Source organism: Trichoderma breve, chromosome 5 (assembly GCF_028502605.1).
Source record: "Trichoderma breve strain T069 chromosome 5, whole genome shotgun sequence".
Lineage (NCBI taxonomy): Eukaryota > Fungi > Ascomycota > Sordariomycetes > Hypocreales > Hypocreaceae > Trichoderma > Trichoderma breve.
The window spans coordinates 3,710,326-3,723,471 of record NC_079236.1 but is presented as its reverse complement, the minus strand read 5'-3'; the positions used below and the strand labels follow the sequence as shown (position 1 = coordinate 3,723,471).

The following is a 13,146-nucleotide window of genomic DNA, read 5'->3' as shown; positions in this document are numbered from 1 at the left end:
TAGTACCTGTGTTTTGACTGATGCAATAACCAGTGGCTGTCAAGGCTGGAGAAGGAAGAAGAGGCAGCGCCTTATGAAACGAGGGGTATTTATTTATAACTACACATCCAAAAGGGATATGGCTACATCAAGACGTATATAAAGAACGGCGTGAACCTCTGCCTGTTTCTTCCAATAATGCCTAACATATCCGAACAACTTGATCCAACATTGAAATACGCCAGTATGTCACTATCAGTCCAAGGTAACATAACCCTTGATCCATTCTATTCGTGGCGCAAAAGGGTCAGCTCTAAGATCGTTTGATATAGAAAAACGCCTGCTCGACTTGGTCAAAACTGACGATATCGACGGGGTTGAAGCCATCCTAGAGGAAAAAGTTCATCCATATTTCAAAGATGAGCTCGATGTAACACCTCTACAAATCTCGTCCATGAGAGGCAACGTCAAAATGACCAATATACTCCTCAAATATGGAGGTGATCAAAATCCGAAAGATAAATCTGATTCAACACCTCTCCCTGATGCTGCCGGAGGAGGCAATGTCGACATAAAAGAACTACTTGAGGATTACACAGAGAGGGAACTTTTAGCCCTTCTTATGTTACCTGTGATTGTTTCAATACTCCAATAGGTATTTAAGAGAAACCCACTTGTGTTCACGCTTTAATCTAATGAAGGGAAATCAGTATTCGCTGTAACTACGGCTTTCGTGCATATATAAGAAAATGAGGTTCTTCCACCACGTTATCCTCATCACGAATGCCAGCCTTCACAGCTTTCATGGGGCTTTACACGGTAGATTTAACCCTTGCCCCCTACGAATTTGGACGCCCTGGTAGTAGAGAAATATTCTAGGTAGCTATAATAAAAGATACGAGAGAAATATAGCTATAGTAAAAGATACGAGAGAAATATAGCTATAGTAAAAGATACTTAAGGAACTACGCTTTTACAACAAACTTCTGTGCTTAAACAGCCTTTCTTGGCATCAGGTCCCTACCTTGAAATTTATGTAAACGCTGTGGTGCTGGACAGCTCCTCCCTACTAATACGGCCTTGGGAACTTATGTCGGCGGATCGCTTGGGACACTATTATTTTTCTATTCACAACCTGGGGCCGGTTTGCATTCCTTTTCTCCTTATTGTTCGACACTTTCTACTTGAAGAGATCTTCTCGTCTACTATTTTTGACGAGCAAGGCCTCCATATGAGTATAAGGGTTTTGTTACGTGAGATATTGAGATCGGGTTCATGGAATTAAAAATTATGCTTATTTTGAGGATGAGAGGACTTTCTCGAAAGAAGCCTATGCTACATTGTTAATTCATTCCGAACTCCTATGCATAGCGGAAGATGACCTTCTTTTCCTTGTGTCGGGAGGATCTCGGTCAGGCGAGTGACAGAGACACGGGGTAACTTGAGGCCTTAATTACAGTACCGGACTGGGAATCATAAGGCTATCAGAATTTAATCTGTGATATCAGTACATATATGGTATATTCTATGCATTGTACATAATAAGTACAGATGTATAAGAGAAACATATAGCAGTTATATATTCAGGCTTCCATCTTATAAAGAGAACACAATATTCGCGGTAACTATGGCTTTCGCGCATATATAAACAGTTGGGCTTCCTCTACCACGTCATCCTCATCACAAATGCCGGCTTCCACAGCTTTTGGTGTATAATTCTCCACCTCGGAGAATTCTATAACAAAGCCCACCTGCTTCAAGGCCGTAACGTAATTCTCCTCCGACATTGAAGTCAATAGCGCTCTCTTGCCCAGCCATTTCGCTGACGTAAATTCGAGATCAACTGGAACTGTTCCCAGAATAAAGAATCCACCAGGTTTCAGCCAATTAAAAATCTTTTGTATCGTCTCTCGTATCTCATCGTGTGAAATATCCTGAAGCAGAGCAAAATACGACGTCACAGCATCATAGCTCGCTTCTTCTGCCTCGAATTTGCGGGCGTCAATCAGCTGAAAGGTGGCCGCAGGAACCGATTGACGGGCGATAGAGAGCATTGTTTCCGAAGCGTCGATGCCAAGAACATGGTGATTGTGAGGAGCAGAAGATAGGACTTGAGCAACAGGACAGCCGGTTCCGCAGCCAATGTCAAGAATTTTGCAACCTGTGCGGGGAAGATGAGAGAGGAGCCACTCAAGAGATTTTTGCCGGGCTGGCATATCAGCAAATGCCTTTTCATATTTTACACCCATCACATCATACAAAGATGCGATGGTATGCGTAACTTCAGCTTCAGAGGATGCCATGATCGTAGAGTTGGATTGGGTGTATTGGGTGTAAATTGTGTTGATGCTCCAAACTAGCATTCCATTCAGAGTGCAGACGACACACGTAATATATATAGACAATATTGAAGGATGGAAGCTAATTCGGCACTAAAACTTACTATATACGCAAATATTAAAATACCCGGAGATCAAAAGCGTATTTGCCAACCCCGCCTCTAATTACACGCAGGAATGTGAGCGTATATGATGAGTCAAGCGGTGTGACTCAAGCTGACTGTGATGTCAACAATGGGGAATAACCATCTCCAGGCGCATAAACGATTAGCACATATTCATGATCTAGTTACAAAATGATCAACGGGGGTCTTTCCACGAACCAAGCTCATCAATGTCATTGGCCTTACCTGTTTTCTATGAGAAAACTTCTCCTCGTTCGAAAACCTCATGTTTCCATGCCAAGACCCCATTTCAACTTTGGCACGGAAGATCCGCCACGAAGATGCTGACAGACAACTGAGTAGAATAAAGTATTCTTTAGGATATACCAGCAACATTACTTACTTTTGCGGTGATTGGATTTAAGCCACCAGAAGATCCCGTCAGCCTCACACGGTGTCAGATCAGACGTATCACAGGGTGAAGTATGTATAAGGCTTCACATTGCTATATACTCTACCTATGTCAATAGTCTTATAATCCTTCAAAGCAATGAGCATGTCTATTTCGATAGTCGCTCTAACTCTAGCTATAAACCTATACCTTTATGCGCTAATTGGCTAGTTTTTCGCATGTTGCATCAGCCTTGACTCTGGGTGACCCAAAACGATACCGGAGTCTATATATGTTAATACAACATCACAGAGCTAATACCAGAGAGACGTACCAATCGCAATTTGTTGGCCAGTCATGGAGCTATTCTTAGCCGCTGTGATAAAAAGATCGGCGCAATCGTCGAGATCAGTCTATAAAGTCAGTGAATGTTTTGAGCTTGTGCGGGAAGGGCTTCTCCTCGAACCTCGCGCCTTAATGTAGATACTGATTTTATCATTTCGATGTTGGCTCCTCCGAATTGTTGTCCCTGTCAAAAAGTGATGAGCGTATGCCAATAAAACAAGCCAAAAGCCACATGGAAACGAACCCATTCAGTCAGCAGCAGACCGGGAAGAATAGCGTTGATTCGAATCTTGGGCCCTTGCGTGTATGCGAGGTTCTTCATGAGATGTAGACCAGCAGCCTTTGTGACTGAGTAGGCCATGCTGCTACCTGCTTGGGTGGTGCCCTGTATTCACGTCAATTTGGTTAATATTCTACTCCATAGCCGTCTTGACACTATTGCTTACCGCAACAGAAGAAGTAATCAAGTAAACACCGCCCTCGGGATTGGCGTTAAAGATGGGCGCTGCTTCTTGAACCAATTGCAGGTGAGACATGACGTTGACAGCCCAACACTGAAGTTTGGTTAGCCGCTGTACGTTCACATCTTGCTCTGGTGCAGTCAGATTACCTTGTTCCACTCTTCATCATTCAGGGCATGGATATCGCTAAATTTAGACATCTTGGTCCAGCCGGCATTCGCAATGATGATATCGAGTCCGCCCAGGTTCTTAACGGTTTCTTGGACAAGACGAACATTATCTTCCCTCTTCCCGGCATCCTGTTATCCATAGTGTGAGCCTTTCCTAGCGTTCAAGGCGCATATCTGATGGCTGTGACAGACTTACACCTTGAATGACAAATGTCTTGACGGGATATTCTTTCAAGGAATCAGCTACTTTCTGAGCAGCGTCTGCATTGGAGACATAGTTGATAGCGACATTGGCTCCCTCTTCGGCGAACTTCTTGCAGATCAGAGCTCCGAGGCCTCTTTGCGGCTGTCAGTACGCCAGACATCCCCAACATCCCAATGGACTAGATTTTGCCTACCTGGAGCCACCCGTCACTAGCACGTTTCTTCCCTTGAGCGAATAAGGCATTTTGAATGTTAAAGATTGAATTGAGGATGAGAAAGTCTTGGAGGGGGTTGCGTTGCATTGAAGTATTATATGTCTCTTTGTTCTATCTGACCCCGCATATGAATCAGGCTCGGCCCCGCAGGCCGCACCGCTGCCGGGGCAAATAATAGGCCAGCGATGCTTCCGTGCTGTTGTTTTTATGGATTGTAATCAATCGGGCGCCGCGGCAAAAGATTTATATTCAATATTCCGATCAAAGACTGCATATGTACAATTTTGTGCAGCATATGTTATTACCCATGATCGACGCCAGACTAGATTACTTATCATATGAGATAGCCAGAATTGATTGGGCAAGGACAGTTACCGAGGATGTGATAAAACTGAGAGTGCAAGTCATGAGTGCAGTATATTGATGATGCTCTATCTTTACAGCTATTTCTCTCAAGAACCACTCACTATTGTAGCCACCCCAACTTTCAAGATAACATCGAAATCTGCACACCCACTGAAAGTGATAGTACTTAGATTTCCACAGGTTCCAAATATCCAATGGTAAAAATCTCTTCCTCTGGATTCTGCCACTCAAGCTTCTTCACCTCTCGCGTCTGGTCAAAGTGAGTCGATCCATACCGCAGATATGCAGCAAATGACCCTTCTTCATTATCTTTGTTAGAATTCTCCTCAGCATCCCATAGGTCAGCGAGCATGTTAATCTTTAATCCACCGTTGCCTGGTCCATGAGGAAGCTTCACCATGGACGTATTTGCCAGCAAAGACGTCACGAGAGCCTCAGCCTCATGCCACGACTTATCCACAACTGCGCCGTCTCCAGAACGCGGTAGTGAAAAGAGACGGAATTGGAGCTGTGCATCCCAATCCGTAAGTGTCTGGACCTGAAACATTTCGTCTTTGGCGTCGAATAAGAGCATATGCTTCTCATACCACTCCGCACCATTGAAGCCGTCGTTGGGATCAATGAGCTTTCGAAGACGCTCGGCACACATGTAATGAGCTACATAGTCGGAAAATTTCTCATAGTCCATCTTGATGTTTTTCAAGGCGGGAGATTTCACCTGAGGGCGGAATATAGGCAAATGACGTAGCAATGGATGTTTGTGGAAACCCGTTGCGTTGGTGACTCCCTCAGTCCAGAGCGCAACATAGATATCGTGCCACCTCTTGATGAAAGGGTTGTTGCGTTTTGTGGCCAAAAATCCATTGAGCGGAGTATAAGTGTCTGGCAAGTGCATCAAGGCCAGCGCACTGAGTTCATAAGGCGACTCAGGATCCTCGATTCGCTTCCAACAAATATCATCGACGTGACGCAGGAGGATGAGGCCAACGTCCATCCAAATGCCTCCGTATTTCCATAATAGCGGTAGACGAACCAGGTCTCCCATATGAGCCTTGTGGCCATCCATGGTACCGTCAATAAACGTCTTTGGGAAGAAGGATTCTTCAGCATAGTGAAAGACGTTCGTTTCTGAGCCATCGACACGATCCACAATGTGAACAGTCCAATCGGGGCCCAACCGACGGACCCAATTAATCACATTTCGTTGTGCCCAAGGTCTCATCTGCGCAAAGCCCGTATGCCAGAAACCCCAGATATTCTTGTCCGAGGTGACAGGATGGCGTTTCTGCAGGGAAGCGGCGATCTCTTCATCTGTACGATGGTCAATCTTTTCAGGGGATATGTGTTTAATTCCATTTGGCAGGTGTGACTTTTGAACTTGTACTGGTATGTCGACATTTGCCGACCGAGAAGTTGTTTTATCGTCAAGCATGATTGCTTATATTTTGATAGTTCCGTGGCAGCTTGATGGGCACAGTCCAAGTGCTAACACTGAGATGGGCTGCTGCTTGACGTCTCCCACTTATACGAAGCGCAAACTTCTCAAACCCTCGAACCATCATCTCGTTGCTACGTTTACTCCAACCTGCAAGATGCAAAGTACACATATGAGACGAGCATCCTACGAAATCGGTAACGTTACAACAGAGTACAGATATATATAAACTCGCTGAGTGGCAACAATTTGGGTAATTTGAGCGATACGTGTGATCTCGATTTGGCCACGGAAAAATGAATGGCCTCTACATTACGTGGGGAGCCGAGAGATAGTATTCAGTAAGTGTTCCGTATAGTCTTACGGGATTCGGGAATCACGCATAAGTGCCCCCAGTGGTAATACGAGGATTGCATTCGATTGGCCGAGAACAATATATTTCATTCGTATCCTGCGTGCATTGACCGAATCCGGAAAATAATGTATCAATCCAGTATATGCCACTCCCAGGGTTATTATCTGACTTTCCACAATTGACTTAATGCCAATACTATTGTTGTGGCATCCTTCGGTTACACGGATCCCAATGCAAGTAAGATGCCATGTTGTGGGCATCATGAAACGAGACACGGTACCATCATAGGTTGCGATGCGCTTCAAGTTTGCATGTGCTTTGGCTCGGGAGGATAAAGTATGCAGTATCTTGATACATTGTCATTGGTCTAAAATGACGATTACTTGATGAAATCCGATTCTATATGGTGTGTGGTGTTTATATTACACGCATGGGTATCATGCTACTGAGGATGAAAAGGGAAATACGTGCACATTGCCTGTGGATCCTAGTGTCTACGTGATTTATATAAACAGCTTCCAGATCCAGCGCAGGCTTATTCCTCTCTCGTTCAGGCAGTACATGTAGTTTGCCTACTGGTACCCGACAATCTTGTTTGCTTAAAATAGAGCTGATGACTTTGAGCTTGCTGATCGCCACCATGTCCGCCACGACACAACAGAACGATAATTCATCAGAAGATACAGCTGTGAGATATCTCCTCCGTATTGCCGCAGATAAGGAATTCGTTTGTCTCAAAGGTAATCGATTCTCTCATGATTTAAAGGTGTCGGGTAGTCCTTCACTCTGCTCATTACATCCCATTTTGCACAAAATCCCTCACGAATGTGATAGACCAGCTACATGGAATTGCAATTTTTATTGCAGCTTCGACGTAGTATATGGCGATAGTACTCCTCTTGGATGGTGCTTATATGTGGTACCATCCGACCCAAATCTCACTCCGCACTCCGCGGGTTCAAGTCATGGTGCAAAACAATATGCGGCCCAAGGGCGCGTTCTTAGATATTTACCTTCATAGTCGGAGAGAGAAAAAGAATAAACCTTACTCAAATGGAGAATGTTAGCTAATTGACTCCGAGCTGGCAAGGGTCTTCCGCTTATAAATTCGGTGCCAACCCCATTGGTTAACAATGCTCTCAGTTCATCGCCAAACCAAGATGCTCCTCCTATTGGTGCAACATAAAATAGGTGGCGTCCATTTGACTTGATGAGAACAATTAAGCATGTCGAATAAGAATGCCAAACATACTTTACATAATCATCGTTGTCCGAGTATGGCCTCATTCTGGCGACTTGCATCGGCTCAATAACGCCATTGATCCGCATCCGAGGTGCTGCATACAAACCCGCATTGAAGTTCCGCCTTTGAAGTTCCGCATTCAAAGTCCCGCATTTGTCAGCTACATTTATTTGGAGAGCCTGCTCCCTCCCATAGGCCATCGATAACGCCAGACCGTTGTTCCTTGCAAGCAAGTACATGATTAGTGAACAGTATTGAGAACACTTCCCCAAAGTAAGAGGTGATTGGACTGAACCTTTATACAACGCTACCAAGAAGCGCGAAGAGAAGAGTTGTCGATTTATAATCAGAAGGCGTGAGTCTCGTGAAAAGGCATGTATATAAGTCAGTTGATGGGTATGGCCTTGTTAGAAATGAAGAGCCAGAATCAAGCCATAAGCTTCACAGAGTCATTGAAGTTCAAATTGTTGAATACATCAACGAAAGTGGTCTGAAATTGACGAATTGTCAAAATGACGAAATCACCAATCGAGATTGTCTTGGGAGTAGCCAATGTAAGTCACTATCGCAGCCACAATGCTATAAACACATGTTAAACTGCGTGTGTTGTCAGATTGGAGACACATCTATCGATCCAACGGCCAAGTTTGACTCCCCTGCAGAAGTCGAGGCGTTTCTCAAGCCCTTCTATGAGAGAGGCTATCGTCAAATCGACACTGCCAGAGGCTACTCACCACATGCGCCGCTATCCTGCGAACCTCGACTCGGTGCAGCAAACGTTGGTGATAAATTCATCATTAGCACCAAAGTCGTTTCTCGTCCAGATGGCGCACATAAAAGAGACAAAATTTCTCAGAGCATCGATGATTCCCTAGAGGCGCTGAAGGTCTCTCAGGTTGACATTATGTACTTGCACCAGCCCAACCGAACCGTTCCTTTTGAGGAGACAGCGGAGGCTATGGATAAGGCTTACCGAGAGGGCAAATTCAAGCGATTTGGACTGTCCAACTACACTGCCGCTGAGGTCGAGCAATTTCTCAAGATATCCAAGGAACGAGGTTTTGTAAAGCCGACTGTTTACCAGGGACAGTATAACCCAGTTGTTCGAACGGGAGAAAAGGAGCTGTTTCCCTTGCTCCACAAACACAACATTGCATTTTATGCATGGAGGTACGAGCCATCACAGTTAAACTAAAAGAATAGCTCCATGACTGACTCAATTGCAAATAGTCCTGCCGCTGCAGGTCTCTTCAACGGAAACCACAAGAACGTTCAAGCTGGAGGCCGCTATGACACCTCGGTAAGTTATCATGTATACATGAGTTGTAATCTCAAAACGCTTACAGTCTTCAGCACTACTTGGGCAAATTCTATGCCTCAAAGTATATCAAGCCAAGCATCGAGGCTGCCACCGACCGTGTGCGAGAAATCGCCGCCAAGCACAACATCTCTGGCCACGCGGCTGCACTGAGATGGACTGCGCACCACAGTGCTCTTTCGGCCGAGTATGGCGATGGAATCATTATTGGGGCTTCGACTATTGAGCAGTTGGAGCAGAATTTGGATATTTTTGAGCAGGGACCTCTTCCTCAGGAGGTTGTCGATGCGATTGATGCTGTTTTTGCAGAGATTGGAGGCGATGCGGTTGCATATCATAACTAATATGATGTCTTATATACTCCCGCATGTAGTTGCTAATATGTAGCGATGATTGAGAATACTATATTACCCAGACTGATTAAATATTAGTTCAACATTGGGTGTCATTCCTATCTATATGATATGTTTATAAAGCCGACTTCCAACTTGTTGCGTTACCATGAGTTTGCCATATCCACATGAAATCTTACATCCTTACTTATATCCTTACTTGATCGCAATATCTTTATGATAAAATTGAGAAGCTCTCTTGTAAAAGTAAACTCACCGAATAACTCCCTACTATCTTATCTAATTTGGCACAATTCCATTGAATTTTATCCATTTCCATTGTTCTCCAGGGTAGCGGCCCATTAAGCTCTTAAGAGCTGCACGTGACTTCGTATCATGTCGCGTTAATACCTGGAAGCATCGCGTCTCCCACCGTGAATTTCCAGGCTGCAGACGCCGCATCGCCCATCACGAGATTCGAATTCAGCCTTGTTCTTTTCTTTTCGCCTGTTTATCGATGGAATTCTAAATACAGACATTATTTACCCGGGAATATCCGATTGGCAACACAACATGCCCGAGTTTCCTGGTAAGCTCTGACTGAGATCGAGCTGTGCTGTGCAGCTTCATAAATTGCCCCGCTTACAATTTGGCAGAGGCAGACACGATTCGCATCTTGGTTGCGACAGATAACCATGTCGGATACGAAGAGCGAGATGCCATCCGCAAAGATGACAGCTGGCGGACATTTGACGAGATCATGACGCTGGCTCGCACAGAAGATGTTTGTTGCAATGGTAGCTATCTGTTTGTCTCCAAGCTCACTCATTGCATCGCAGGTCGACATGGTGCTGCTCGCGGGCGATCTATTCCACGACAACAAGCCCTCTCGAAAATCTCTTTACCAGGTCATGCGAACTCTCCGAAAGAACTGCCTCGGCATGAAGCCTTGTCAGCTCGAATTCCTGTCAGACGCCGCCGATGTCTTCGAAGGAGCCTTTCCGCATGTCAACTACGAAGATCCCGATATCAACATCTCGATTCCTGTCTTCTCCATTCACGGCAACCACGACGACCCTTCTGGAGATGGCAACTACTGTTCACTAGACTTGTTGCAGGCGGCTGGCCTTCTCAACTACTACGGCAGAGTGGCAGAGGCGGATAACATCGAGGCAAAGCCGATCCTCCTACAAAAGGGCGACACGAAACTTGCCTTGTATGGGTTGAGCAACGTTCGTGACGAGCGCATGTTTAGAACGTTTAGAGATCACAAGGTCAAATGGTTTCGTCCTGGCACCCAAACAGGCGAGTGGTTCAATCTGCTCGCCGTCCACCAAAATCACCATGCCCACACGGCCACATCATATTTGCCAGAGAGTGTGCTTCCAGATTGGCTCGACTTGGTAGTCTGGGGACACGAACACGAGTGCTTAATCGACCCGTCAAAAAATCCAGAGACGGGATTCCATGTCATGCAGCCAGGATCATCAGTGGCAACATCGCTAGTTCCCGGAGAAGCTGTGCAGAAGCACATCGCCGTGGTAAGTGTCAATGACAAAGACTTTAAAGTTGACAAGATTCCTCTCAAATCTGTCCGGCCGTTTGTCACGAGAGACATCTCTCTCGCTCAAGAAAAAAGGTTCAAAGGATTGGACAAGAAAAAGGACAATAGACATGAGGTCACGTTGCGGCTGATGGAGATTGTCGAGGAGATGATTGCAGAGGCAAACGCAGATTGGGAGGCTATTCAGACGGATGAAGAGGTCTTGGAAGATCGGCCATTGCCACTTATTCGCCTAAAAGTTGAGTACACTGCACCGGAAGGTGGCCAGTTTGAATGTGAGAATCCACAACGATTTTCGAATCGGTTTGTGGGCAAAGTGGCCAACACCAACGATGTGGTGTATTTTCACCGAAAAAAGGTGGTCCAGCGTGAGTCTCTCATCTCCCCGTGTTGCACTCTGGCTTTGTGCTTACAGCCCGATAGGCAAAACAGAAGCTCTGGACCCAACAGAGTTTATCGAATCTCTGGGCGATGGTTCTGAAGTGGTTAAAGTGGAAAACCTTGTCAATCAATTGCTTGCCAAGCAATCCCTGAAGGTCCTCCCCCAAGGCCCTTTTGGCGAGGCGGTTAATCAGTTTGTTTCCAAGGACGACAAGCATGCGATGGAACTTTTCGTGTCGGAGCACTTGTCTGGTCAGGTTAAACAAATGCTAGGCCTTCAGGATGACGATGATCTGAACAATGCCATGGAACTTTACAAGCAGAGAATGGAGGAAAGGATGGCTACTGCTGGCAGCATGAGCAAAACGGCACAGGCTGAGAGAAAGAGAGTACTGAAGCCCAAGCCGGATTCATGGGACTCGGATTTTGATGGCAACTGGGAGGACGCTCCCGATGCGTGGACATATGAAGAGGATGAAGATCAACCGCCGCCAGCGGCGACAAAGAAAGCCACGACACGCACGGTAAAGGCGGCCCCTGCTAAGAAGGCTCCTGCAGCCAAGAAGGCGCCAGCTCGGCGTGGTCGTAAGGCTTTTGAAGACAGCGAAGAGGAAGAGGAGCCACCGGAGGAAGACGTGATAATGGAATCAGACGAAGAAGTGGCACCGCCACCGCCAAAACCAGCTACACGAACGACCAGACGTGGTCAGAATGCGAAGAGCACGGCAGCTGCTAGCAAACCTGCGCCGGCGAGAAAGACGGCTACAAGGGGAGCTGCTGCAGCAAAGACGAAGCAGACGAAGCTCAATTTTTCACAGGGAGCGACACAGGACAAGGCGGTTGAGATTAGCGACGATGAGATTTCGGATGATGATGCATTTGAGCCTGCGCCGGTGGCAAGTAGGACGAGGAAGAGGTGATGCTAAAGAAGAGGTAATAAGATGTAATTAATGATATAAATGAGTGGTGATGCATGTATTTGGACGAATTATGAGTGGACATGACTGCAAAAAGTACGACGTCGTCTACAGCAACAGGCATTCATTGCAAGAGCTTTTTAGCTCTCTTACTATCCGTCGTATAGTTCTCACTGATGAGAATCATCAAAAAGGTAAAAAAAGAATTCACAGTTTGGAACTGCTGGCGGTCTCTCCCGCCGGGAATTGAACCCGGGTCTCAAGCGTGACAAGCTTGCATACTGACCACTATACTACGGAAGATGTAAACCTGCGCTTTAGCGCCGGTGTAGCGGATCAGATCCAGTTATTGGAATCCGGTGGCACTATTATTTATTATAAAGCCTTTAGTCAACCCACTCAACCCCCAAACGACTTACAACAACCATCTCTTGATGATCACCAAATCGGCCATGTCAATTAAGTTGTACTCCCAAGGTCGTTTAATGATTGAAAGCTCTGCTAAATCCGTGTTATCTAGGTTGTTCTCTGGCTCATTTGTGATTGGTGATGTTGAGGTACTGCACACCCTACTCTTTGTTGGTGTAAAATGCAGGGCGCAGCCTGATCGAGGTGATAATGCATGGATCACAGCCTACCCAATCATGGGTGGCAATATATTGACAATTAGGCACCGTGAGGAGTCATACGCTGCTACCGATTCCCGTCTGTGCGGTTGTGGTAGCAATGCTTTCATCTCGTCGCAATCTAATGCCTATAGTGTTCCTCTGTGCGTCTCTGCATGTAGAATCTCATTGGTCCTTCATGAGATGCACTCTGGGTGAATGAAGGGGATGTACTTGGCAGCTTGTCATTAATGCCCAACCACTTTGAGACACGTAGTCATCATTATCTGGGCCTCTGTTGCGGAGAAATCTAACCTTGCGATAGACCGCCCAGTATCACAGCTCCTATCTGGCGAGGGACTCGACATATCCTGGCACTGCTTCCTGTGGAAGTGTGCCCTCGTAATTAGTCGACTTCAATG

At 45.9% G+C, this 13,146-nt stretch overlaps 6 protein-coding genes across 6 annotated transcripts; 3 read left to right on the top strand and 3 right to left on the bottom strand.

The window, feature by feature from the left end:
• Positions 1–177: 177 nt before the first annotated feature.
• T069G_08753 (uncharacterized protein) lies at positions 178–634 on the top strand (the record flags this gene model as incomplete). Its single annotated transcript, XM_056175963.1, has 2 exons — positions 178–223; positions 312–634. The coding sequence occupies 2 exons, from the start codon at positions 178–180 to the stop codon at positions 632–634; spliced, it is 369 nt and encodes a 122-aa protein (XP_056026912.1).
• A 970-nt stretch (positions 635–1,604) lies between these two features.
• T069G_08752 (methyltransferase domain-containing protein) lies at positions 1,605–2,282 on the bottom strand (the record flags this gene model as incomplete). The annotated part of the gene is made up of 1 exon (XM_056175962.1): positions 1,605–2,282. One exon carries the CDS (start codon positions 2,280–2,282, stop codon positions 1,605–1,607), a length of 678 nt encoding a protein of 225 aa, XP_056026911.1.
• An 845-nt stretch (positions 2,283–3,127) lies between these two features.
• T069G_08751 (short chain dehydrogenase domain-containing protein) lies at positions 3,128–4,237 on the bottom strand (the record flags this gene model as incomplete). The annotated part of the gene is made up of 7 exons (XM_056175961.1): positions 3,128–3,226; positions 3,280–3,342; positions 3,403–3,543; positions 3,605–3,712; positions 3,769–3,918; positions 3,986–4,127; positions 4,188–4,237. 7 exons carry the CDS (start codon positions 4,235–4,237, stop codon positions 3,128–3,130), a joined length of 753 nt encoding a protein of 250 aa, XP_056026910.1.
• A 503-nt stretch (positions 4,238–4,740) lies between these two features.
• T069G_08750 (capsular polysaccharide synthesis protein domain-containing protein) lies at positions 4,741–6,006 on the bottom strand (the record flags this gene model as incomplete). The annotated part of the gene is made up of 1 exon (XM_056175960.1): positions 4,741–6,006. The coding sequence occupies one exon, from the start codon at positions 6,004–6,006 to the stop codon at positions 4,741–4,743; it is 1,266 nt and encodes a 421-aa protein (XP_056026909.1).
• A 2,113-nt stretch (positions 6,007–8,119) lies between these two features.
• T069G_08749 (aldo/keto reductase family domain-containing protein) lies at positions 8,120–9,269 on the top strand (the record flags this gene model as incomplete). The annotated part of the gene is made up of 4 exons (XM_056175959.1): positions 8,120–8,161; positions 8,221–8,777; positions 8,838–8,907; positions 8,961–9,269. The coding sequence occupies 4 exons, from the start codon at positions 8,120–8,122 to the stop codon at positions 9,267–9,269; spliced, it is 978 nt and encodes a 325-aa protein (XP_056026908.1).
• A 561-nt stretch (positions 9,270–9,830) lies between these two features.
• T069G_08748 (mre11 DNA-binding presumed domain-containing protein) lies at positions 9,831–12,122 on the top strand (the record flags this gene model as incomplete). Its single annotated transcript, XM_056175958.1, has 4 exons — positions 9,831–9,846; positions 9,914–10,041; positions 10,097–11,189; positions 11,245–12,122. The coding sequence occupies 4 exons, from the start codon at positions 9,831–9,833 to the stop codon at positions 12,120–12,122; spliced, it is 2,115 nt and encodes a 704-aa protein (XP_056026907.1).
• Positions 12,123–13,146: the final 1,024 nt, after the last annotated feature.